General features: G+C 53.0%; 7 protein-coding genes across 7 annotated transcripts; 4 read left to right on the top strand and 3 right to left on the bottom strand.

Moving 5' to 3' along the window:
• Positions 1–96: 96 nt before the first annotated feature.
• Positions 97–1148, top strand: SCO1 (Cu-binding protein; the record flags this gene model as incomplete). The annotated part of the gene is made up of 3 exons (XM_062907875.1): positions 97–387; positions 447–656; positions 717–1148. The coding sequence occupies exons 1-3, from the start codon at positions 172–174 to the stop codon at positions 1146–1148; spliced, it is 858 nt and encodes a 285-aa protein (XP_062771017.1). The 5' UTR covers positions 97–171.
• A 944-nt stretch (positions 1149–2092) lies between these two features.
• Positions 2093–4538, top strand: QC763_112930 (uncharacterized protein; the record flags this gene model as incomplete). Its single annotated transcript, XM_062907876.1, has 3 exons — positions 2093–2213; positions 2316–3718; positions 3771–4538. The coding sequence occupies 3 exons, from the start codon at positions 2093–2095 to the stop codon at positions 4536–4538; spliced, it is 2292 nt and encodes a 763-aa protein (XP_062771016.1).
• Positions 4539–4764: 226 nt separating this feature from the next.
• QC763_112940 (uncharacterized protein) lies at positions 4765–6780 on the top strand (the record flags this gene model as incomplete). Its single annotated transcript, XM_062907877.1, has 1 exon — positions 4765–6780. The coding sequence occupies one exon, from the start codon at positions 4765–4767 to the stop codon at positions 6778–6780; it is 2016 nt and encodes a 671-aa protein (XP_062771015.1).
• Positions 6781–6914: 134 nt separating this feature from the next.
• ISY1 (NineTeen Complex (NTC) component) lies at positions 6915–8051 on the bottom strand. The gene is made up of 2 exons (XM_062907878.1): positions 7918–8051; positions 6915–7850 (listed from the first exon to the last, which is right to left on the bottom strand). Exons 1-2 carry the CDS (start codon positions 7918–7920, stop codon positions 7110–7112), a joined length of 744 nt encoding a protein of 247 aa, XP_062771014.1. The 5' UTR covers positions 7921–8051; the 3' UTR covers positions 6915–7109.
• A 1729-nt stretch (positions 8052–9780) lies between these two features.
• On the bottom strand, positions 9781–11787 carry WBP1 (oligosaccharyl transferase glycoprotein complex, beta subunit). The gene is made up of 4 exons (XM_062907879.1): positions 11490–11787; positions 11307–11417; positions 10530–11245; positions 9781–10457 (listed from the first exon to the last, which is right to left on the bottom strand). Exons 1-4 carry the CDS (start codon positions 11668–11670, stop codon positions 10026–10028), a joined length of 1440 nt encoding a protein of 479 aa, XP_062771013.1. The 5' UTR covers positions 11671–11787; the 3' UTR covers positions 9781–10025.
• Positions 11788–11904: 117 nt separating this feature from the next.
• Positions 11905–12660, top strand: N19M (n19m, NADH-ubiquinone oxidoreductase 9.5 kDa subunit). The gene is made up of 2 exons (XM_062907880.1): positions 11905–12249; positions 12310–12660. The coding sequence occupies exons 1-2, from the start codon at positions 12060–12062 to the stop codon at positions 12360–12362; spliced, it is 243 nt and encodes an 80-aa protein (XP_062771012.1). The 5' UTR covers positions 11905–12059; the 3' UTR covers positions 12363–12660.
• BPH1 (Beige protein-like 1) lies at positions 12555–23525 on the bottom strand. The gene is given in 7 exon segments (XM_062907881.1): positions 12555–12923; positions 12983–17313; positions 17365–17845; positions 17909–18303; positions 18364–22134; positions 22233–22453; positions 22471–23525. The coding sequence occupies 5 exon segments, from the start codon at positions 20981–20983 to the stop codon at positions 12891–12893; spliced, it is 7860 nt and encodes a 2619-aa protein (XP_062771011.1). The 5' UTR covers positions 20984–22134; positions 22233–22453; positions 22471–23525; the 3' UTR covers positions 12555–12890.
• Positions 23526–23544: the final 19 nt, after the last annotated feature.

Raw genomic sequence — 23544 nt, 5'->3', positions numbered from 1 at the left:
AGAGATGCATGCGATAGATGAATTTTTGGTTGACAGCTGGGGTTCAATTGGCTGTGCTAGTGGCTTAGCGGGGCATGTGTCAGACTGGATGGGAGCTTTGACTAGGAGCTTTTATCCGCACCCAGCACAATTGCGGTGTCACCCCAAGGTCATCCAGCAAAACCACCCAAAATGTCACAGCCAGCGATGCATGCCACAATTAACGTCCTGCCGAGGGCGGCAATTCGACAATGCCTACGATCCCTGTCCACAGCTAGCAACATGGCTGCCAGAAGACCGACGACATCCTGCCTTCCGAAACCACAGACACAAACCTACCAGCCATTGGTTCAACGGAGATTCAAGTTCAAGACAGTGGAGGAGGCAAAAAGTCGCTATCGTTCTGGGGTATGCATCGGTCCTGTCCGTTGTGTGTTTTGGACGGAAGCTAATATGCGGGGCTGTAGCCATTCTCATGGAAGGCTGGTATTATCTTCCTCATGACTGGCGTCGGGCTCCTGTTTTACTTTGAGAAAGAGAAGGAGCGCATGCAGCGCAAGAGGATAGCAGAGTCAACCAAGGGTGTTGGAAGGCCCAAGGTGGGCGGGCCGTTCAGCTTGATTGACCAGAATGGCAACACTGTTACGGACGAGGACTTGAAGGGGCGCTACTCTCTTGTAAGTGCTGGCGTGTTCCTCTGAGTCTTTGACCTTATGCTGATTGAAGCTATGTTCCAGGTCTATTTTGGATTTACCCATTGTCCGGATATCTGCCCCGAAGAGCTCGACAAGATGGCGAGAATGTTCGATCTGGTAGAGGAGAAGCGTCCTGGTGTGCTGGCACCTGTATTTGTGACATGCGACCCCGCGCGTGACGGTCCCAAGGAGTTGAAGGAATATCTTGCCGAGTTCCATCCCAAGTTTATCGGTCTGACAGGCACATACGACCAGATCAAGGCCATGTGCAAGGCGTACCGGGTTTATTTCAGCACGCCGACCGAAGTCAAGCCAGGCCAGGATTACCTGGTCGACCACAGCATCTACTTCTACCTTATGGACCCCGAGGGAGACTTTGTGGAGGCGCTCGGCAGACAGCACTCTCCCGACCAAGCAGCCAAGATCATCGTGGATCATATGAAGGAGTGGAAGAGACCCTTGAAGAAGGCCTAGAATTATGGGCACGTATCAAGGATGTATAACGCCATGTACTATTGATGTATTTTGCAACAGCTAAAATGTACAATATCGCCATTCCATGCAGATTACCCTTGGGAGTTGGGTGGTCGTGTCAGTGAGCGGGATGAAGACAGGGGTTCTGAAAGAAGTGATGATCTGGGGTGCAGGTTGGATAAACGTTCAACAGCGCTCCAATCTCTCAACTATTTTTATCCTCCAGATCATGTAATCCAGCCTAACCTCACTGGTTGTCGGTCGGCGCTTGGCAGCAAGTTTCCATTCCCTCGGGTCTGAATTGCATCATTGGGCTCTGCCAAATGGCCTGAGCTCGAAACAAAAAACAGCATTGCTCGCTTGCAGACAGCTACGTCATGGTCAAGCACGGGCCATTCGGCGATTGGTGGGTGGAGGACCCTGTTCCTGATTCCTCTCGTCCTTTTCTCCACTGAAATCCCGACTTTTGTCGCCGGGACACCGTCTTTTTTTTATTGTGCAACAGGCTACCTGCCGGTTTGAGCACGAGACCGTCTGAGCTCAACTACAGTTCTCCCCCCTTCACATGCTCGTACCCTTTGCTTCCTATACAACACAACTTGGTCTCGCGAGAGCTTCGGCAGTGTCTAGTCTTTTTGCGAAGCAAGCGTGGACGCTACCCCACGTATTCCACACGCCTTCTTATCTTGACGAGGGCAATACCCAATCATACGATACTGATTTGGCTGAAGAAGCGATACCGGTGTCACTGGGACACTTCCCTAACCAACGCAAGCGCCCGCCCCATCTACCGGGTCCTCTCCTACAACTACAACTCCTCCTTGACCGTTGCCCAAGGGTAACATTCTACATCTCTCCCCGGATGCCCTCGGGAACCGTCACTCCGGCTTTCAAAGTATTTTGCTCGGGTGTTGCCGGTCCGTGGTGTTGACAACTCCCTCAACATGTCCGCACCCTCTCCAGCACCCTCTCCAGCACCCTCGGCTCAGCCGCGGCGTTCGGCTCTGAAGAACGACAATGATGGTGAGGGTTCCAAAACCCCGCCCTTGAGCGCACTGGCCAAAGGTCTGTCACTCACCCCATTGTTTAGCTATCACTTGTTCTGCGTAGCTCTGCTTGTTTTTCTTTGTTCTTTGTCACCCGTGATCAAATATTGACACCTCGCAGCCGTTCAGATTGCTGAACCTGAGTCGTCGCCTCACGATGAGGCCTCAATCAAGAAGCAGTTTCCTGCAGGCGTTGGCAGGAGGCTGAGTGGACGCCCTGGCCTGTCTGCCACGCCGTCTAGGTCCTCGACTCTCAGCCAGACTCCCAGCATCGATGTTGCCGGCGAAACCGAGCTCACTGCTTCTCCGGCACCCATTGAAGAACCTCAAAACAGTGGCGTCGCCTCCTACCACCGCCATAGAATTGATCGCGTGAGTGAGAAGTTGGTAGCTCAGGTAGCTGAATGGCTCCACCGAGAGAAAGCCAAGAAAGAGTCTAGAAAGAGTCGGAAGCATTCTTCGCGCCGCAAGTCACCTCCAGAGACGCCTGAAGCCGGTCGTCCTCGTGCCGATTCTCTCGAGTCTGATTCGAGTGAAGTGTCTCTTGATCGACTTCAGAGGATTCTCGACGACAGCATGTCGGCTTTGGGGCTGGGGTCTGTTCCTCACCTAGGACCTCGTCTAAGCAAGAAGCACCGGAAGAGGTCTAGTAGGAGCCTCAGAGGTGCGGCATCATCGGACACGGAATTTTTCGATGGTGATGTTGTGGTTCCCAGCTGTGATGCAGCCCTCGACAACTCCAAGACCATGAGCTACACTGGAGGCAAGGCGGCCGACGACAACGCTTCTATCTCTAGCCGCAGGGAGGATAAAGAGAAGCAAGCCTGGACTGTGTTCAAGAATGAAATCATTCGTTTGGCACACACGCTGAGGCTCAAAGGGTGGAGGAGGGTGCCCCTTGACAGCGGAGAGCAGATCTCAGTTGAACGTCTCAGCGGCGCATTGACAAACGCTGTGTATGTGGTCTCGCCGCCCCCTGAATCGGCACTGCTTCCCGCCGAGGGCAAGAAGACGCCGGGCAAGGTGCTGCTAAGAATCTATGGTCCCCAGGTGGAGCACCTCATCGACCGTGACAACGAGCTGAGCGTGCTTAGAAGGCTGGCCAGAAAGAAGATTGGCCCTCGCCTGCTTGGCACTTTTTTGAACGGTCGGTTTGAGCAATACCTCAACGCTGCTGCGCTCACTTCGCAAAGCATGCGGGAGCCGGATACCTCCAGACAGATTGCTAAGCGCATGAGGGAGCTTCATGACGGCGTGGAGCTGTTGGAGGAAGAGAAGGCTCTTGGCCCCAGTGTTTGGAGAAACTGGGACAAGTGGCTTGCCCAAGTCGAGAAGACTGTTTTGTTCCTTGACAAGCAATACAATGACGGGCCAAACGACCTGTCTCGTGGTCCTAGCGACAGCTGGAAGAAGAAGGGTTATGTCTGCGGAGTGGAATGGCCGGCCTTCAAGGAGCTGGTCCGAAAGTATCGCGAGTTTCTTGATGGCCAGTATGGCGACCCGAAGAAGATCAGAGAGAAGCTTGTCTTTGCACACAACGACGCAAGTTGTATGCCCCAAGGGTGTTTGTTTCCAGCTACTGATGTTTGGTGCGCAGACTCAATACGGCAATATTCTCCGCGTCCGTCCGGACGATCAGAAATCACCCCTTCTTCAGCCCGCCAACGAGCACAAGCAATTGGTTGTTATTGATTTTGAGTATGCCGGTGCCAACATTCCAGGACTTGAGTTTGCCAACCATTTCTCCGAATGGACATACGACTATCATGACGCGCGGTACCCTCATGTTTGCAACACCGCCAAGTATCCTAACGTTGACCAGCAGCGCCGGTTTATCAGGGCCTATGTCGATCATAGGCCTAGGTTCCCGTATATTGACTCTGCCAAAAGCACGCCCGCCACGACACCCACAGGGACCGGACCAGGAACTTCTATTCACACGGCGGGATCTACAACCTCTATTGCTGACTTTATGCTGGATGCCCGCGTCCCAGCCGGTGGGTGGAAGGAGGAGGAGAGAAAGAGGGAAGCGGCGACGGAGAAGCGAGTCAAGGAGCTGATGGAGGAGACCAAACTCTGGCGCACAGCCAACAGCGCCCAGTGGGTTGCGTGGGGTCTTGTCCAGGCTAAGATTCCTGGTTTGAAGGTTTCCTCGGATGGCGAGGCGGAAGATGTGACTCCAACCGAGGAGGAGACTGAAGAGGATGCCGATGCGTTTGATTATCTTGGATATACACAGTCGAGAGCCTACTTTTTCCTGGGTGATTGTGTTCAACTTGGTTTGATCAAGTTGGAGAATCTTCCCGAGGAGACTAGGGGACGGGTGAAGATTGTTGAGGTTTGAATGGCCCCCGAGAAAGGGGAGGGTTGTTGTATTAACTATCTTCAGCCGTTGGGGTTTGGCAGGTCAAGGAGTTTTCAGGGGGCGGTTTGCCTAGATTTCTATACCTATGATACCAGTACTTCGTAGTGATACCATAACTATCAGTTCAACCTGTTCAAACTTGGGGTTCTATGTGTTTCATGGCACCTACCTATCAACTGTCATCAGTTGACGGCCCATGTGATCAATGGGCGACAGCCGTGACAACGCCAAGACCTGCAGGCCAAAGAGGTTCTCGTTCAGGGTGCCGCCACTTCTCCCTGGCAACCACCAACGCGCTGACCGTCAGCGATGCGTGCGGAACGACTCTGATCAATTGGCGACTACGAGTGGCACATCAAACATTATCCAACCGGCAACCGGCAAGATGGGCCTGAAAACAACCATCATCGGCACCGTCCTCGCGACCCTCGCTGCCAACCCCGCGACCGCGGCGCAACCGCGAGCCGCGCGGCCGATCCCCGCCCCGATGCGAGACCTCGTCTGGGGCAAACTAAACTTTTTGCACACGACCGACACGCACGGCTGGCACGCTGGCCATCTTCAGGAGTCACAATATTCGGCTGACTGGGGGGACTACGTCTCTTTTGCGGAGCACATGCGGCAAAAGGCGGATGATTTGGGAGTCGATCTCTTGCTTGTCGACACGGGGGACCGGGTGGAGGGGAACGGGCTGTATGACGCGAGCAGTCCGAAGGGGAAGTACTACTACGATATATACAAGGAGCAGGACGTGGACGTGATTTGCACGGGGAATCACGAGCTGTATATTGCGAGCACGGCGGATCGGGAGTATGAGAGGACGGTGGAGAATTTTAGGGGGAGGTATGTGGCTAGCAATTTGGATTACGTGAAGGGGGATGGGGAGAGGGTGGAGATAGCGCAGAGGTATAGGAGGTTTAGGACGAAGAATCAAGGGGTGGAGGTGGTGGCGATGGGGTTTTTGTTTGATTTTGGGGGGAATGCGAATAATACTGTGGTGAAAAGGGTTGGGGATGTGGTGAGGGAGGGGTGGTTTCAGCGGTTGGTGAGGGAGCAGGAGAAGCCGGATTTGTGGCTGGTTATTGGGCATGTGGGGGTGCAGATGGAGGAGTTTAAGACGGTTTTTGGGGAGATTAGGAGGTGGAATGGGGATGCGCCGATTTTGTTTTTTGGGGGCCATGTTCATGTCAGGGATGCGACGAGCTATGATGAGAGGAGCTTTGCGATGGCGAGTGGGCGGTATTTTGAGACGATTGGGTGGATGAGTGTTGACGGGGCGATCAAGAAGGCCGAGGAGGATCCAAAGGGGGAGAGGGGGTTGAGTTTTCATCGGAGGTATATCGATAACAACCTCCTTGGGTTGTATCATCACAGCGGGCTGAATGCTTCGACTTTTCATACCGAGCATGGCAAGAACGTCACGTCTATGATTGCCAAGGCGAGGAAGGAGCTGGAATTGGATTATACTTTTGGTTGCGCGCCACAGGATTACTGGATGACGAGGTCGCCGTATCCAGGACCTGACAGCATTTACACCCTGCTCGAGGAGGAGGTCATCCCGGAAATCGCAGTCAACCCAAAGCGCAAGGACGTCCCCAGACTGGTGATCGCCAACACAGGCGCTATCAGATTCGACATTTTCAAGGGGGCCTTCACGCGGGACTCGACATACATCACCTCACCCTTCCTCAGCGTTCTCAACTACATCTCCGATGTCCCCTACCACGCCGCGAAGAAAGTCATCAAGCTCCTCAATAACGCCGGGAAGATCATGGCTGACGCTCATATGGACAACGAGTTCATGGGCATCCCCGAGCAACTTTCCATCAGGGAGTCCATCATCTACGACACCCCTGCCAACCCTTTCTCCGAAGACGGTATCCAGAAGCCAATGGGTCAGCATGGGCATGAGGAGCCCTTTTTGGTTGAGGGATACACCACCCGGGATGATATCGGCGACGATGGTGACGACGCCCTCCACTCGAGGATCAACTTCTACGTGGTCCCCAACTGCATCCAGAGCGAGCTGTCGTTCCCGGAAGAGGGCGAGCCAGAGACGGTTGATTTGGTGTTCTTCGACTTTATTCAACCTTGGGTGTTGATGGCGTTGAAGTTTAGCGGAGCCGTGTATACTGATAAGGACGTCAGTTTGTATGTTGAGGGGACGTTTACGGAGCTTTTCGCCGGGTGGATCGAGGACAATTGGCCGGCGAAGTGTTAATTGTTTTGGGAGGACATTCGTTATGCGAGGGCGTTTATTCAAGACATTGGAGCACATACAGTATGGATGTTTACGCATTTTACGTTGTTATGGCATGGTATCAGTTGAGGCAACCACACAGTATTCGGAGTCCGTTTGGTTGCATGCATAATGATTGTTGGTGCGGGATATACAATTACACCTAATGAAGATAATACACAGAAACTTTGGAAAGTCATTTTGGCAGAGAAACCCTCATAGTCCGCCCTGTGTGCCCCTGAACGCCAGACATAACCATGAAGATGTCGAAATACCAACAATATCCACTAGCCCACCTCTCCAACGCCGATTTACTGTAATTTATCCAACAACCTCGCCCTCCTCCTGTCAATCAGCTCCTGCTGCACCTCATCCAACGTCGGCAACTCCCACACTCCCCCATCCCCAATATCACCCGGCAATGGCTCCCACCCCGGCGGTGCCTCTTTGTTCCCCGCCTTCCTCAGCGCCTCAAACGCCTCCTTCTCCTTGAATTTCTCATACTCCAGCAACAGCTCATCCTCCTCCCCAGGCGCATAACCATAATACCCCGCATCCACGTTCCTCCTATTCAAATCCATCCTCTCCTCCAACGGCTTCTCCTCCTCTTCCCTTTTCTTCGTCGCCGCCTCAAACAGCTCTTTCACCCCCGGCAGCTCCTTCGCCCGTCCAAAATACCTATACCCCTTCCCACCACCTTGAATCTCCCTCCCAGCCTCATCATACACCTTCCCCCCACCCCTCATGTAATTCGGCCCGCCCAGGTTCTTGATTTGGATCTCCCACATGTGTTTCTCCCGCATGAGCTTGTTGATCTCATCGTTCAGGTCGCGGATTTGGTAGTCGGAGAGAGAGATGTCTTGGATTCGGGAGACCTTGCGGGAGATTTCTTTGAGGACCTGGCCACGCCATTTCTCGCAGGCGGGGATGGATGTTTGCTCGGTGATGGCGCGGGGACGGCGGGTTCGGCCTGCGTCGATGATTCCGAGGTCGGCGGCTTGGGCTTCGCGGAAGCGGAAGAGCATGGACTGGGCTTTTTCGGAGTTGCGCGCCTGGGTGGAGGGGGGTAACGGTCAGCGAGCTGCCATGTAGTATTGTTGAGGGGGGTTATGTACTGACCATTTTGAAGAATTGGCGCTGGCCTGGTTTGTTAGTTGAGTGTGGTGTTGTGGGGAGTGGTAGAGAAAGCGACCGCGAAGTTGGCGTCGCTAGTGATGGTGTCGCTGATATATTCAAGATGCGCGCGCACAGCCTGACATAGAAATTCACAGCCTTATGGATGGAGGTTGGTTTTAGAGCGGGCTAGCGCGGTTGTGGCGGTACCGCGCTGTGGCTCGAGCGTCTTCAGCGCGTTTCTTCCAGCTCAACTCTTCCTGCGACCTCATTCCATTCTCATCAGCGGTTGGAGCTTCACATCGACCTCACTGCGGCCTGCCTTCTCGTCACATCTGAAGGCATAGCTTCAGCATCATCTCCCGCGTTTCTTCTTGTTATTCTAATAGTTTTCTTTATCATCCAACAACGCGATCAAGATCTCGTTACGATCTGATCAAGCGGTTCTGCTATCAAGCTGCGCACCCCTCTTCAGGCGGGCGGTTACCTCTAACCATGCCTCGACTTCATGACCTTGGACAACCGTCACGACTGCCTCGGTCTCTTTCTATTATAACGGCAGATGGATCTCGTTTTTGAGATGGGATCGATTTCACCACAATCTTTCATCTTCAAGCCAACAGGGAACATCAAGTGATGTCTACTGACAGCTTTGGTTATTCAAGAGCAAACAACCCTCCTTCACACACATATCCTGCCATGAAGAAACATCAGGGACGAGCTAAACCCGACCTTCCGACTCATCCAGCCCTTACTAGAGGGTTTGGGAGACCATGAATAATCAAGAACGGATATCTGAGCAGCCTTGCACGAACATCGTTTTCATATGGCACACATCACCTCTTCTCCCTCGCCTCCCTTTCCCTTTCGGTTCTCGTTACAAGAAGCCAAGCCGCTATGACGACAATTAGCAATTTCTAGAGGTGCGCCCCGTGTCAACTTTTGAGTTTCTGAAAAGAAGCAATCAGGAGACATGTCAGCGCAGCACCAGTGACGGTTACAAAAGTAGTTTTCAATCGGAGCGGCTCGCAATCGTGCTTGGTTTCAAGGGTTGGTTCAAAGGCGAGGAAATGGGAGAGAGAAGCTTCCACCAAATACCACACTGTTTCAGTTTAACATTCCTTCACTTCGGCCATCGAGCAGCCTGTCTGTAAAGTCACAGGCCGGCATCCATCAGCACCACAGCAACCATCGCCATCTTGTCTATTGGCTCAAGGCAGGCCACACTCTTTCACCGACTCCCATCTTTCCTCCCCCCACACTGGCGATCTCCGGTAGCCAGTAGTGTTTTCACACAGGACCCTGTCGTCCTTGCCCCACCTGGATCCGGTGTGTTTTGTTCCACGGCGAAGAAATGACCTGTTGGGCAGAAGATATCGCTGCAAAAGGTGCCATATCGACCCTCACTGGTGGACGTGAACGCCAGTAGCGTAAGCCAGAGATCGGAAGACCCCCTTTTTCACTTGGCTCAAAAAATCCCAAGAGTGTGTTCTGCCCTGGTTAGATGGACTAGGTGGAGGGTGAATGCTTTTCCATTCTCATTCTGTCGACTCTCCTTTCTCAATTTCTTTCTTATCTTCGCAAAGTTACTTTTTGAGAAGAAACAAGGTATTCTTTTTGTACCCCCAAAACCAAAACCAAATCAAAACCAAACCAGACGCATGCCTGGTGATGACCAAAGGTATCCAAAAAGCCAAATTTGCAGGTAGCCGACGCTTTTCCACTGTCTCTCTACCGAGCGTGGATTGTCAGGTTGTCAGTGGGAACAGAAGAGAGCTAATCTGAGGGCATTATTGATATGTTTGGTTTTGTGTGTGTCGTTTCTGAATGTGCAGTTGGTGGATGGCTTGAGGCTCAAGCGAGCTCTGACTCCAGTCTAGATAGCATTATGGTCATGGGCTTGGGTAGGAGTTTCATAATATCAGTTCCAGACATGTTCAGGTTCATTGCAATATATTCTCAGACCTAGACTTTGACGCCTCGCCAGTGTATTTTTTTGCATGCTCCAACGAAAACCTAAACAAATCAACCACAGTTGTACATAGATAATTTAAATAAAAAAAGACCTTGTTTTTTTTCAATCACCCACCCATTACATCACTTCCCCCCCATATCTAGTTGGTCTTTTTGCTCCCCACCTTCTTATCCGTAGGGGCACTGTACATCCACAAAGCAACAAACACCACCCACCCGCTCACCGTCGCGCCGATGCCCGCAATCCAAGGCCAGGCACCGCTAATGACAAAGCTGCGGGGCCACTCGTCGTGGGCCATGTGTCTGACAGACACAGTGTTCTTCTCCTCGACGTTGGTGAAGAAGGGGCGCTTGTAATTGACCTTGAAGTTGAAGATGCCGTGCTGATCGGGGAGTTTGAACGAGACGGTGTAAGCCGAGGCTTCGGGGGTGGAGCGGGTCTCGTCGAGGGTCAGACGCAAGCGGTGGAAGGGGGAGAGCATGGAGAACTCGAGCTGGAGGACGTCGTTGGCGGGGAGGGAGAAGGAGGTCCACTTGTCATAGGCGTATTCCGAGAGGGAGATGGTGTAGGTCTTGCATTATCGCCATTGTTAGTTGATGATAAGAGGTGGGTTACATAGGGGGGAGGGGGGGGGGATACATACAACATCATTCTTTACCCTGTAGATATGGGGGTTTGACTCGTTAACAGCAGCCACCTCGTTGAGGTGGTGCTCGATCCAGTTCACCCTCAAAACACCCAACTCCTGGAACGCCCAGGCGGAGACACGCTTGGCGAACTCGCGGTTGAAGGTCTTGACGGATTTACCACCTGGGGCGGCGATCTCGGTGACGAACCACTTGTCTTGGAGCATTTCGGCAGAACCGAGAAGGACAAAACGGGCAGAGTTGATCGCTTGGAAAGCGGTGACGAGGGAGAGCTGCTGGCCGGCGGCAAAGAGGTCGGCGGCATCGAGGACGTCGGCATGCTCCTTGGGGTTGTAGGAGTAGGCGGTCTTGGGGGCGCGGAGGATGGGGGTCAGATGCTCGCGGGGGCCGAGGACAGCGCCAACGCCGTGGGGGAAGGCGAGGAGGGCGTCTTTGGGGGCGCCGGCGGAGAAGAGGGGGGAGATATCACTGCGCACTGGGACGGGTGGAGGGAGGGCGAGAACATCGTGGGTTTCGGCGGCGGAGAGGGTATCGTAGGAGAAGTGGTCGACCACGAGGCCGGTGCGTTCAGTGGGGAGGGTGATGTCGAGCTCGGCGAGGAGGGAGACGAGGGTGTTGGGGGTTGTAGTCTCGGAGGAGAGGGTGTGGAGGATGTTGCCCTTGGCGTTGAGGAAGTTGACGAGAATTTGGGGCGTCAGGTTGGGGCCGAGTCCTAAAAGCGCATGGTGTCAGTAATGGGGTATGTTTGGAGAGGAAACAAGAGAATAGCATACCCTTTGTCTTGGTCGGGAAGAAGATGACATGATCATAAGCTCGTTCGCCGAGGTGGAAGAGGACGAGGGACTCGCTCTTGGGGGTCTCATATGTGATTTGGAATCCTCTGCCTGTAATTCACAACCAATTGATCAGCATCCCAGCTCCCTATCCCATTCCCAGTCCATCCTCTGCAAACATACCCTCTAAATCGCCCAAAAACTTGCTATAATTCTCCTTCTCGCCCACTTCATCAAACACAGCCAGCAACCTGTTGCCGGAGGTGCTAACAGCCGACACAAGCGCAGCCCCCCAGCATAGCAGGAAAGCAAATAACGAAAGGAGCGGCGATGTTGACCGTAACATCTTGGGCGATCGATCCATTTGTTGTATAGTTGTCGAAGTTGATGCCACGGGCGCGCAGCAACAGCAGCAGCTTTAGGTACCACAGCTAATAATCACCAATTCAGCATACGTAGCCTTGCCAAGACCCCAACTTCTACCCGCCCCCTGCCCCGTTGATGCCAGACCCACCTTTAAACATTGGAGACTGCGGGGCCCCTACTCTGCTCAGTGCTCTGTAAGAATTACCCGCAGTTTCACCGGCCATCAATTGAAGCTCCCACCACCCCAGCCCAAGTAGCTTCGAAAGCTCCCACCCCCCAGGTCAGGTCGAGCCCAAACCACCACCCGTATGTTCATGCCACCACAACCTATACAAACACCCGCAATTGGCTAACTAAGGGCGAAGCAGAGGAAAGAAACAAACAAAAATGTCCGGCGCAACCCCCCGCTTCTGGGCCACCCCCCTCAAATACTGCCGCTGGGCCGCCCGCGAGCGCCCTTCCCTCTTCTGGTCCTGCGTCATCGCCGGCTTCGGCCCTCTGCACCTCATCGTTGTCCCTCCTGTCCGCCGCGCCCTGGGCGACTATGACGCGCCTCAGATCCCCATGACTTATCCCGGTATATACTCTTGCACAACAATAGACATTGGGTCCTGTGCTAATCAGTGTCTGATAATAGTGCCAACTACGCCGAGGAAGAAGTTGACGGGATACGGTGACGAGACGGAGTAATGGGACGAGACGAATGAACCGAGAAGGAAACATCAGGGAAGCTGAGGGATGGGAGGTAGAAGAGGGGATTGAACATTGGAACCGAAAAACCGATACGATATGATGGGCGTACATGAGGTCCAGTCCGAGAGAGGGAGCAATGGAGACAGACAGAAAGAGTGGAAAAGAGAAGCTGTATCAATTGTGCATATTGGCGTTTATAAACGGGCAGAGAGGGCGGTCTAATACGAATAGACGTGTTTTCAAAGATATGAGGTCATAAAACCGGTAAACCAAAAGCCATATTGCAGAACGGGTAAGAAATTAAAGGTTTTCTTTTTTTTTTCCGCAGGACACATCCAAATATCTATCAAGTCTAATTCAGACACTTCGCTGGAAATGTAATGACAATGGTGATGGCATGAGTGACCACCCACTCCTTGGCGCTAAACCAACCAACCCCCCTGTCTTCTCTCCTTTCTGACCATCTCCCCGTGGCCTTTATTTCATATTGATTGTCCGCTTGTGCCGATCAAACCCAGCCCTGACTCACCTCTCTCGTTGGACCAGATTCCATTCATACTATCACCACCGTTAGCTTATCATCAATATCAGGGGGAAAAAAAAAAAGGAAAACTAACCACCCTCCCATCATCATCGCCCGTATACACCAACCTCTCCATAGGCGCAATACACGTCACCGCCGCCTCCACATTCTCCCCCCTCTCACTCGTCATCTTCCCCTGATTCACATGATCCAACCTCCTCATCCACTCCAGCACCCACCTCCCCTCCTTGCTAACCGTCTTCCTCCAAATATTCACCCTCCCCCTCTTATGCCCCGTAAAAACCAACTGATTCTCCAACCACTCATTCCCCCCCGACCCCTCATAAAACGCACAGCTATGCACGTAATCATCCGTCACCTCCCCCTCGCCCCCCCCACCACCACCACATACATTCTGATCCAAAATCACCTCCCCATTCACCGTAAACAACACCACGCTCTGCCCAACACAAACCATAATGTTCCCCGTCGTGTCATTCACAGCCACACACTCGACCTGCTGTCCCACCCCCCTCATCGGCATCGGCAACCGTCTGATGAACTCCAACCTGTTCAGATCCCAAAGAAACGCAACCCCATCTTGCGATACCGTCACAATCGTCGAAAACGCCTTCGCCACCGCGATGTTGGTGACCGGAGTCTTGTGCCCGAATAAGCTCGACCTCTGCTGCAGTTCCACCGGTTTTCCGGGGGATGTCTGCACGTTGTAGACAGAAACGACACAGTCCTCCCCGGCCGTGATCAGCGTTTTGCTGTCTGCAAATGTGAGGGTTGATATCTGCCCTATGTGCAGATTCTCGTGCAGCCCCGCCAAACGGCGGTTGTCGCTAAAGAAGAACCTGACCGAGTTATCCGCATAACCCCATTCGACAAACTTGTCGTAGAACGGGGGGAGGTTGATCCTGAACGGGGAGGCGCAAAGCAGCCGGTCGTATTTCTGGACGTAAATCAATGACGACACCCGTTCGTGGCTTTCCAGCAGCGGGTAGGGGAGTTTAGTCAGGGCGGAGATGGAGGTGTCCAACCGCTTGATCGGGCAGCGGTCGTATTCCCTGGCGGGGTGTGGCCGAGTAAAGACTTGGTGGGGGGTCTGGCCAAAATTGTGGATGATGCCCGTAGTAATGGCACGTTCCTGAGGGTCGACAATGTCATCCAAATCTCTGGCGCCCTTGTAAGAGAGATGGTGGAAGACATTCAAGTTTTCCACCGCGGCTTCTCCGCGCTGCTTGTACCCAAAGATGAGATCGATCCATTTGTGGAGGTGCTGGCTCACATGGGGAGACTCGAGAGCCTCACGGTGTTTGGCTATGAAGATCTTGGGATCGCCCTTGGCCCAAGGGGGCAGGATGACATTGTCCACCTTCCCCTGGCCACCTTGGCGTTCACCAAAGTTGTAACCATTGACATTCGTCAAAAAGTCCGGAAGGTAAAAGAACTCAGGAATCAGCTCCCTCACGTCCGACCCGTTATCCTTCGACGACGACGTCCAAGTCCCCTCGATGGAGAAAAACAACCGATCAGGGTGATCAAACGTCCCACCCTGCAGCAGTATGTAAGACTGCACAAACGGCGGCAACCGAATCAAATACGACGACACGATCATCGCAGACGAGTAATGCGTCCCATAATGAAACGGCGTCTCCCCAATCTCGGCCAGGCTCTTGTACCTCATGTTGAAATCCGCCGCCCGACTAGGATTCTGCGCGCCCATCGGCTTGGACAAATCCCTGAACGTCGCAGGATTATTCAAGTCCAGCTCCTCACTCGTATAATCCGCCAACACCCACGGGAAAACCGGATATTGCGTCAGATCGTTGAACGTTCTGCCCGCCATGGTGTTGACCAGCATCAGATAGTGAAAGTTGGATATCTCTCCCTTCTGCCACCTCTTCATCAGCGGGTTCCACCCCGACGAGTTGAAAATGCTGCCAAACTTGGCCCCTAGCGTTTGCGGTGCCTCCTCGGTGAACTTGAGAGCCTCCAATCTCCAGGCATCCTCCGGATTCGGCAGCAAACTCGGGTTGCTATTATGCGGCACCTTGGCGGTAAGCCTGGCATAAATCTCGTCTCTCATCGTCGAGTTGATAGCCGTAAGCAGATAACTGCGGCCATCAGTGAAGAACATTTCGATGGCCACATCCCGGAAGAGGAACCGTCTCTTGGACAGCATCAGAACTTCCCGCCACTTCCAGCTGCGCGATTCCGAACCAGCACGGCTCTGCTCCTGGCGCGCCTCATCCGCCTTCTTGCCAGCAATGATGATGGAAAACGGATCTCGCTCCTCCGGCGGTGCTTGCCATACGTTGATGATCTCGCCATCGGCACTTTGAAACAAGCTGTCCATGAGATACAGCGCCTCCTTCCCAACAATCAAGATCCCCTCCGAGGCATCCAGTCCAATGATCCTGGAAATGTTGAAGACATTCTGCACCGAATCCCCCTGCTGCAACCTCCTCATCACCTTCCTGTTCTTGTCCTCAAAATTATCATCCCCATCCGGATCATTCGGATCCTCCACCAGCTCAAAGTCATCCTCCGGCGTCACCCCCTGCCGATCCAACCCCTTCCCATTCACCACCTCCTCCCCTTCCTCAGCAGTATCCTCCTCCTCCCCAGCCTCGATCGGCGGCGTCGAACTGGCCGGCGTCATCCCAATGCTCGACTGTCGACCCCCCGCCAACCCCGTATTCAGCTTCAGACCCGAATTATCCCCCCTCTTCGGCCTATACTCCCTATGCTGATCAGGATACTCGGGCAACAACCTCAACCTCATCCTGTTCCTCCCCTCCGTCCGATCCAGCTTCCACTTAATCTCCTGCCTCTCTGCAAACACCGCTCCCGGCCTCCTCAAGTCCCTGTCCATCTTGCTAAACGTCCACGCCAAGAACGCGTTGTCATCTTGTTGGTCTTGCAAGTGCCTCTGGTACTTGAAGTGCTCAGTGAAGTAAATACTCTTCATCCACGCGCTGTTCGCCATCTCATGCCTCAGCAGCACGTTCTCCCTCTCCCTCAACTCAGCATGCCACTGCTTCAACTTCTCCTTCCGGTTCCTCAACCTCGTCCTCGCAGTGTCATTGTACCGCTGATTCTCCCCACCAACAAACTCCTCCCACGTCTTGGAAATCCCCCCGACAAACAACACATCCAATGAAGGCCGATGCTGATCAACCCATTCCAAAAACGCATTGTCATCCAGCTCAGTCAGTTTTCTGAATCCCCTCGTCAGATGCTGCTGATCAGGCGTCATGATCTGCCTGAACAAAACCGAGGCCTCCTCCGGCTTTTGCACCAGCATGATTCGCCACACCGTCGCAGCGATCATCCGAACTTGCTCTCTCATATCAACCAGCTTGTTGTAAAGTTGATACCACAACAGCTTCATGTTATCATCCTCCACCTGCAGACAGTTGAGCAGCACAGTCTGCCAGTACATCAGCTGCCCTATACTAGCAACAGCATCCGCATCCTGGCACTGCGGATCATCCATGTCCGACAGCCGCAAAAGCGTCAGCTTCAAGAAGCATGCCCTGATCGTTGCCACCGCCGAGCTGCAAAGACGGACGCTCTTCAAAGACGAGATGTCAGGTCGCAGCAGGTACTCCAGCAAAGTCCCGGCAAAGTCAATCATCGTCTCTGCTCCATTCATGAACCACCCCTCAAAGATCGCTTCCACCATGTGAATGTTCAACCGAGACATGTTCTGCAGAATCCTCGGCTCGAGAAGGGTCTTTTGCTCGAGCTGAATGGTGTTTTTCAGGTGGGTGATAACATTACGAAGAACATACGTCTCAAAGTAGGCCTGATGTTCCTGAAAGCCGGGAGGAACCTTCAAGAAGAGACCAAAACCAGGAAATTCTTTTCGAACGAGCAGCTGATCAGTGAAGACGTTGATGATGAGCTCCAGCACTCCCTCGAGTACCACGTTGCTGACTTTCTGCGTATTTACCCGCTTCTTTGGCGACATGACATGGCTGAGACGAGCGGGGATGGGTGGGGAGAGTGGCTGCTGCTGTTGTGATGCCACCAATATGAACGAGGAAGGTCGCCGCAGAGGAGTACCGCGACCCTGTACAGACGACGGTGACCCGTCCATTTGTCCTGCGTTTGCGGTTCGAATGATTGGAGTGGCCGTAGTCGAAGAGCCGGGAACCGGCCTGATAAGCACATCGCCTCCCTCAAATGTGAGGATCGAGTCTTTGGAGTTGAGCTCAGTATCGGGGGTAACGGGATCGGCGCTGACGATGATGGGGTACAATGCCGAGAAAAGGAGGCGAACGTATTCAGAGTTAAGGGCAAAATCTCTGAAGCTGGCCGACCGACTGTGCATGTCTGACAAAAAGCGGACAACGGTCTGAAGAACTCCAACACTAGCCGAGACCCTCTCTTTGTCAGGCAGGCGTGTTTCTAGACAATATGTCAGCGAAGATCCAGAGCAAAGGCAAGAAAGAGACATACTCCGCGGCTCCAAAGCCTGGCCCAGTTCCATAGACCGAGCCCTTGGACGCGTCTGGACGGCAGTAAGACCTTCCGAACCACTCCTGGGCGTCTCCCAGTCTCCATGCGGAGAGTCCGGATCATCCTGATACTTGAGAATATCCCTCAGCCCGTGCTGCAGCATCGAGATGATAACCGGCAGCACATCGGGGAAAACCACATGTCGATTCCCAAATATCTCCAAGAGACTGAAAAAGTCAAACGACTTGTCAAAGTTGATATTCGCAACGTCGTACCCAAACAGGATACTGAAAAGGATCGGCCAGAGAGTAGCAATGTCCCACCACTGCTTCAAGCGGTGAGCCATGATGTGAAACCCTCCAGACCTAGTAGAGAATTTGGTTGTGTACGTTGTCGGCTGCGACACTATGAGGCGGGCGAGAATCTTGCATCCGTGGACGACGATTTCTGGATCGTCCTCCGCAAGCAGGTAGAGGAGCCACTGCAAGGGCGTCAGTACTACATATGGCCTCGGGAATCTCTCTGGGTCGACACCGAATATCACCTTATTTGTTACTGTCTTGGCGAACTTGCGGATGTCAGCCGGGTTGGTTTTCTCGCAGAGAAACCGTGTGTACATCTCTAGGAACTTGATGCCTAATTGTTTCTTTGTAAGTAATCTTGAGGGGCCGTTCGAGGAGGACGGTCCCGTCTCAACCGGGACTGGTCTTCTCAAGTTGCTCAGGGAAGGCGTCCCTGCTCTGGATATAGGTTTGGGAGTACGGGGCAGGGAGCCAGCAGGGGTATGGAAGGCGTAGGTGATGAAAAGGGCAAGAGAACGGTGAACCTCTGCATTAAAATTGCATTTGACCAGACTCTCAAACGAGGCCATGAAATGAGGCAGGATGTCTTCCGAGATGGTCTCGGCCTTGAGAGCATCCAGCAGCCTCTTGATGATGCCTATAGAATGAGTAGTGAGTATATGAAATACTGATGAGCCTCAAGCAAACTCTGACGTACGCATTCTGAGCAGCCGCTTGCTGTTGAATTGGTGGTGCTTGCTTTTCACGGCAAAGGTCACAAACTGCTTGTAATAGAGTTCTTGGGTGATCGGGGCCGCTTTGCGCCAGGTATCGGGGTCGATGAGGAGAATACGATAAGCGAGAGGGTTCACGACAAATGATTCGATGGGGTCCGCATGTTTGTAACCCACGAAGCTGAGGACCAAGCTCAAGAGCTGGAAGCTGAGCCTGTCTCTTGCCTCGTTCGTGACGGCAAGCCGCCACGACTGTGAGACGCTGTCTGAAGCCGGAATTCCGTATCCGAGCTTGGCCCGGAGAAGCATGCTCAAGATAGCATATCCATTGTCCCTCTCCATGGCCTCACTGTTTCGCCAGCTCTTTTCGATACAATGAAAGGTCATCTCGACAGACCGGAGGAGATCCTGAGGGGTTGTGGCGCGCTCAACCAGCTTCAGCACCACAGGTGTGAAGCCACCAAGTCGCCAGAAATTGTCATCAAAGTAATACGGCGTGGTCAAGACTGGGTCGCCAACGAGAAGCGATACTCCGTTCATTCTGATTAGCGCATCATTGATACACGGAACAGCAGCGTTGATCGCAACAGAGACTCCCGTCTTAGTGGTAGTATGGAACAAACTGCCAGCCGAGTTCCTCGACAGTGAACGAAAGAGCGACGAGTCCATGAACTTGCCATCCGTACGGAACACCGCCCTAGGGAGAATGCTGAGCAATACTTTCTGTTCGGGAACAATGGAGCTAGCCTTATCTCTGATAGCTCTGAGGATATCCGAGTTCTCATCCTTGCCGGGATGGAACAGCTCGTTACGGAGTCCAAGAGCGGCCGAGGCCTCATACGTCTGAAACCCTCCAAGGCAGTCTTGAAAGTTACCCTGATACCGTGGTCCAAGCCGGTAATGCACCGCAAGAAAATCATCGCTCAGGACATCCTCAAACATTTGAGCAGAGGCAAGGGACCATTTCGAATGCACAAGACCAGGGCCAACCTGGGTCGCAAGATCACGGGGTGTGCCCAGGAATGCCTGTACTGGATTTGTTTTGTGACTGCTTGACGCAAACGAAGCGAAGCTCTCAGTGCTCGTGTTGGAGATGGGAGGTGGATTTGGATATGCCGACCGTATCTGCTCTGCAAATTCCCCGTTGACATAGAGGCTGGCCTTGCTTGCAGCGAGTGCCTTGGGCCGGCGGTGCACGATGGCGATGTGATACCACCGCTTCTCCTTGAAAGAAACTGTCTTGAACCGAACACTGGGACGGGACGAGGTAACAGATGTTTGCAGAATGAAGTTTTTGGTGTCCCTCTCGAGGTAAGCCAGCAAAAAGCAGGTCTGCGTAGAGTCGAATACTCCAAAGAGTGTGGTGTGCGAATGGGGATCGAATCTGTCGACACGGACCCAGGCAGCAAAAGTGTATCCGGCGGACGAATGGGGTGGAAATGGTCGCCCGAGGTTGGGCAGTTCAACGGAAGAATGACCGTGAAGTGAGAGGTCAAACTGAATGAAAGGTGGCCCGTTGTTCTTTTCCGTCATGTCGAGACAAAATTCAGAGACATCCTCGCCCCGATTGCAGAGTAAAAACTGCGCATCAGCCAGCTGGTCTACCCCAAGGTACATGAGCGATTTGCTCAGGGGCAACGCCTTTTCTGTCTCGGCCTCGGTAAGAATGCGCTCACTAGAGAACAGCAGTCGCAATAGTCTGGAGAGCATGCCGGTTCCATGTAATGCCGTGAGGTTGAAAAGAGAGGCCGAACCAACAGACGACAGCGTTATCAAGACAATCATCGAAGCCAAATCTGGCGGTGCCCCTTTGGTTCTCGGTATTGATTCCCAAAAGCCCACGACCGTCCGTATAATCTCGGCATTCTGAACCACCGTGTTGGGCCCTAGAATCTGTGCAAGCCTGGCCTCGATAGCTTCTAAACTGTCAAGCTGGCCCTGGCTCTCTTTTGTATTGTCCGCAATCGGTGTCGGTGACTCTCCTTGATCATCCGTCCCAGGGGCGGATGTAGGCCGAGATGCCATCGAGGACGAAGCCACAGAACGACAGAGCTCATCGAGCCGCTGGTCGTCCAGGGTGAACGATAGCAGCTTCCCAAACAATTGACAGTTTGTCCACAAGTCTGATTCTCCGCCTCCCACACCAATGCTGGCAATTATTTGTTCCAGAGACTCCCATCCTCCGCCATCGACTCTATCTTGGAAGTACCTCCTGTTTCCCGGATGGCCCCTGAATGCAGCAGAGACAGTCGCCAAAATGACGTGAAGCAAATCAAATATTCCCCTCCTCTCGTCTTTGCTTCTTTTTTGTATGTTATAAAAGCCCGAGAACGATCGCAAAACTTCGAGGAGGGTCTGGAAGCCGTTCAAGTGTCGAAAGTCGTCTTGAGGTTGGGAAGGCGGTTGCGCGGCAGCAACGTACTGGTGTATCTGGCGGATCTGCTCGAGCAGATCCTCGATTCCGGGGTACCCATCGGCAGAGCGGGAGTTTGCTGTCTCGGAGAGTTGTCGAAGCAGACGCTGGAGGACCTCAGCGGCTTTCGATGTTTGGATGGTCGAAGCCGAAGTCGACGATCGATAACGTCGAGAGCGCACGGCAAGCATATTAGGGACCGCTGGTGGGGGGATAGCCCAATCGCTTTTCTTCTTTATGAAAGTGTGTCTGCGCTCGAATATCCCATCGAGGTTTCGCAGTTTTGTGTATTAATCCGCCGTCGTAAAACCTTAGAGAGCTGTCATGGGCATGCTTTCCGTTGGTGCTAATATTCACCACAGAGCTTACGCCAGCATCGTAAGCGGTACCTCCGCCGCATACGAGTACCGAATCCGATGTTTCTTGCGGCCAAGGCCAAGGTCGACGGCTAGGCGATATAATTGGTAAGATGCCAAAAGAATGAGATCAAGATACAAAGCAAAGAGCTTCCCTCATGGAAAGGAGCCAAGTGAGTGCCGGTGAGCTGGTGGTTGGGTCGTGGAGGCTTCTGCTCCTATCTAGAAGGCCAAAAAGAAGCTCCCGTCAGCCTTCAGCCTCGAGCTTGTCCACTGTTCTGGAGCTGCCTTGCAGGGCCACATCAGCGCTGGTGAAGACCGAATCCAATTCACCTGAGGGATCCATTTGGAGGGGTCCTGTGGCGGTGCATCACTGAAACAGTGGGACTTGTAAGTGGGGCTGAGACGGGTGTAACTGAAGTGGCTGTTTGGTCTGCCTTGGAGACATGTTCTGAAAGAGCACAAAAAAGAGACTTCTGGGTTTCTCAGCCCTGGAGAATGGTATGATTTTTCCTTTCACAGTCTATAAACTGCTCCTAGTTGATGTCAGTCTTTCAAATGCTGCGGCATGGGGCCTCGGTATATGGTAGCTGTCACCCAAGATATCCAATCATGGACTCGCTGAAGTGCTTCCCCGGAACATCCGAAATCCATGCCTACAACCGTTGAAAGCCCCCCATAGATACCGTATCACCTTGAATGTAGAGTCTATCTCAGTATCCGTTTGGTATGCCGCCTCACTCACACTCTGTCTACGGGGCAATAATATTACATGCAATGCAAGATGTCGTGGAAATCGCAGAATCACAAGCCTCTGCTGTGTTCTGGTTCCGACGGCCAACGATTGGATTGGGGTTTCAGAATTGGAGAAGCGAGTCACGGAGTCTGGAACATGTTGCTGGATATTGCCCGAGGCGTCGTCAGAATGCCAGAAAACACAGCTACAACCCGGAATTGCTTAGCCCCTCTATGTTCAGCAAAGTTCCCTTGACAATAGACACATAGTGGTCAGTCACAGGGGTCAAGATCAGATTTTCAAATATCTACAACATCTGCCCTCAGAACGCCAAAATAATACACTCACTTGGACGATGATAATCTGAAAAGTAAGAAGAATTTTACGATGCCCTTTTTTCACCGTAAAAATTGGTTGTGGATGAGGTTCTGGGTGGGAAATATCATGAAGTCCCGCGCTAACAAAAATACCAGGGTTGGAGTGTACACATGGTGTTGATCCACCACGAGAGAGGCAAGAGTCTCCGTGAGGGGATTGAGGGGTTGCAGTTGGAGTCACGCCCGTCAGCTGTGTGATCGCCTATCAAGATATGGATAAGGTGGCTAGATAAGGCGATAAACCATGGTCAAAGTGGTCTCCACATCGACCCGCGTCGGAGGTTCACCAAGGAACAGGCTGCGTGTTGCGAAGTGTTGCCTGTGAGGTGAATCATGAGAATACTATCTAATGACGGCTTCATTACAAACTGCTGCCTTTTATCCAAGTTTTGCAAGCGGTTCGTTCGATGCGCCAGTCAACATACCAGCTGTGAGCGTTGGTTTGCTCAGTTGAGCAAGGTATGATGTAATCGGTGAACTGGTTGTCTATCAAGGTTGCAAGTCACGGCGTAAGCTGCTACCTAGAGGTCACCGATATTGGCTCAAACCTCGGTGGTGCACCGCTGCAATCAATCCGGACTAAACCAGGAATGCATTTCTCATTATTCCATGTTATCTCAACAGCGAAGACAACCCCAGGAACAGGAACAGGAAGGGAAGCGTGAGGCGGTCGGGACTGGTCGTGTCAGACGTCCCCAAACGATGCAAGACCCAGCACGTGCTAGGGACTCATGACCAGTTCCAGTTTGGGTGGAGATCCCCGCGCTGGCTGGCACCTTGGCATCGTCGGAGAGCTCCAAGCGTGACGTTCCTGACAGGGGATCTGACAAGGCAGTCAATCCGCTTCGCTGTGGTCAACCCCAGATCTCGTCGCGGTGAGCCTCGCCCAGGCTGGTTGGATAAGGACAGCGGTTGAGGACCACAGCAGCATCGGAAGCAGGAGCAGTGTCGTGTTGATGCGCTGTGCCTTGATGTCGAACAGCTTGGAGCTCCAAGAGAGCTTCGCGAATCAAGTGACAGTCGGGCCAGGGGTCCTTGAACCAGGGCTGCAAGGCGGTAAGTCCAGAAGGAAGCTGTTCATCCGGCACAGAGGGAACAGCAGCTGGACCACGGGCGGGCATTGTTGGTTTTCAACAGGCGCTGGAAGCTCGTTGAGTTAACTAGTCGCCATGTAGAGCACGTAGAAAAGAGAGAACAATCGGATTAAAACGTGGCAAAGATGATGTGTTTCATGTTGTCTCCCATGGCTGTCCTTGTGGTCATTCTCAGAGGTGAAGACGCAA

This window comes from Podospora pseudopauciseta, chromosome 1, assembly GCF_035222475.1.
Source record: "Podospora pseudopauciseta strain CBS 411.78 chromosome 1, whole genome shotgun sequence".
NCBI lineage: Eukaryota > Fungi > Ascomycota > Sordariomycetes > Sordariales > Podosporaceae > Podospora > Podospora pseudopauciseta.
Note: the sequence above shows the minus strand (reverse complement) of the source record. Positions and strands in the feature narration are given on the sequence as shown.

Coding starts and splice junctions, on each gene's coding strand:
- N19M (XM_062907880.1), top strand. CDS start 12,060: ATGTCCGGCGCAACCCCCCGCTTCTGGGCCACCCCCCTCAAATACTGC. Junction 12,250..12,309: donor GATCCCCATGACTTATCCCG/GTATATACTCTT, acceptor GTCTGATAATAG/TGCCAACTACGCCGAGGAAG.
- WBP1 (XM_062907879.1), bottom strand. CDS start 11,670: ATGGATCGATCGCCCAAGATGTTACGGTCAACATCGCCGCTCCTTTCG. Junction 11,246..11,306: donor CTTCCCGACCAAGACAAAGG/GTATGCTATTCT, acceptor ATGCGCTTTTAG/GACTCGGCCCCAACCTGACG. Junction 10,458..10,529: donor ACAGGGTAAAGAATGATGTT/GTATGTATCCCC, acceptor CGATAATGCAAG/ACCTACACCATCTCCCTCTC.
- BPH1 (XM_062907881.1), bottom strand. CDS start 20,983: ATGCTTGCCGTGCGCTCTCGACGTTATCGATCGTCGACTTCGGCTTCG. Junction 18,304..18,363: donor CAAGCGGCTGCTCAGAATGC/GTACGTCAGAGT, acceptor CTCATTCTATAG/GCATCATCAAGAGGCTGCTG. Junction 12,924..12,982: donor GCGATGATGATGGGAGGGTG/GTTAGTTTTCCT, acceptor CGGTGGTGATAG/TATGAATGGAATCTGGTCCA.